Below are 1,360 nucleotides of genomic sequence, written 5' to 3' on the forward strand. Positions count from 1 at the left end.
TCACCAATTATGACGTCTGCCCACTTTTAAATTACTGGGTATATAACAGATTAAATATGTTTTTGAGTTCTTATGATCCTTCTTATATTAAAGAAACATTTGGGAATATTGTTCAAATATGGTATAAATTCCTTGAAGAAACGTTGAGCAAACCTGATGATGAAACGTGTAAACCTAATTATCTTATTGTTGTTCAAGATGACTGGAGATATAGAAAGGAATTGTATGAATACTATGTAAATTATTCTCCACTTAGGTTAATCGTTAATAGCTATCCAGATACGTGCATAAAATTTTATAAGTACGTAGAAAGCAAAAAAGAACTATACAAATATTTTAAGAAACGTTGTCGTTCTAGTGATGAAAATATATGCCCAAATTTTTTTGCCAAATGTTTACAATACGATCCAGAAGAAGTACTATCTACTCTTAGTTGTCATGAAAACATAATGAAAGAAAGAGCTGCCGCTGCGCCTAGTGCTCTACAAAGAGTAAACGCACCTTCAGATAGTGAACCCAACTCAGATGTTTCAGACGGTCGTAAGATGCCTGACGATGCTCCCATTTTAAGTGGAAATCCTCACACTGTAACAAAGCTTGGCAATGTTCTTCTTGGAGTAGTTGCAACTTCTATGACATCTGGCGCTTTATATAGAGTAAATATAAATTTATTGGTACAAATCAACTGCATAAGTTTGTTAATATCCTTCATTAAATCTCCATAAATAATATATAAATATGTTACATATGTTTTATATTATTTTTTTATATACAAGTTTACACCCTTAGGAGGCATGATACGCAATGGACTTGGATGGAATAATAATAATATGAGAAATTTTAATGGAGAAGACATTAGATTATACGATTATGCATCAGAACCATTTAATCCATATCCAGGGGAAGAACATTATATTGGATACCATCCTGTGTAATGTTTTTAATGCAAAACAATTAATAACATCAATTTAATAAAACACCTATCATCAAGCCGAATTTTTTCTATGTAAAAACAATTATTTTGATACATGGAAACATAAATAGAACGTACATATGCATTAATGGGGATGAAATCAAAATATACATACAAAAGCAATATTGAGAAAAAAAAGAAAATAACTATTAAGATGAATAAACTAATTAAAAATATAATAAATTTATTTTCAATCCTTAGAAACGACACATTTATTTCTTTTTTTCTCCATAAAACACTACATAATGAATTTCATTATAGCCATAAATAATGTAATGTATTAAAAATTATTATTATACATATTATTAACCACACTGATATAACAGGATATTCCCATTAAAAATTACCAAATATAAATTCACTAATTTTACGTACTCTTTTATATAT

General features: G+C 28.5%; 1 protein-coding gene across 1 annotated transcript; it reads left to right on the plus strand.

Annotated features, from left to right (window-relative positions):
- PVX_149260 (variable surface protein Vir14, truncated, putative) lies at positions 1-1,262 on the plus strand (the record flags this gene model as incomplete). Its single annotated transcript, XM_001612347.1, has 2 exons — positions 1-656; positions 777-1,262. Coding segments are annotated over 2 exons (815 nt in total), but the record flags the coding sequence as incomplete, so codon positions are not given.
- Between the last annotated feature and the right edge of the window lie 98 nt (positions 1,263-1,360).

The sequence above is a fragment of the Plasmodium vivax genome, genomic scaffold (assembly GCF_000002415.2).
Source record: "Plasmodium vivax scf_4181 genomic scaffold, whole genome shotgun sequence".
Lineage (NCBI taxonomy): Eukaryota > Apicomplexa > Aconoidasida > Haemosporida > Plasmodiidae > Plasmodium > Plasmodium vivax.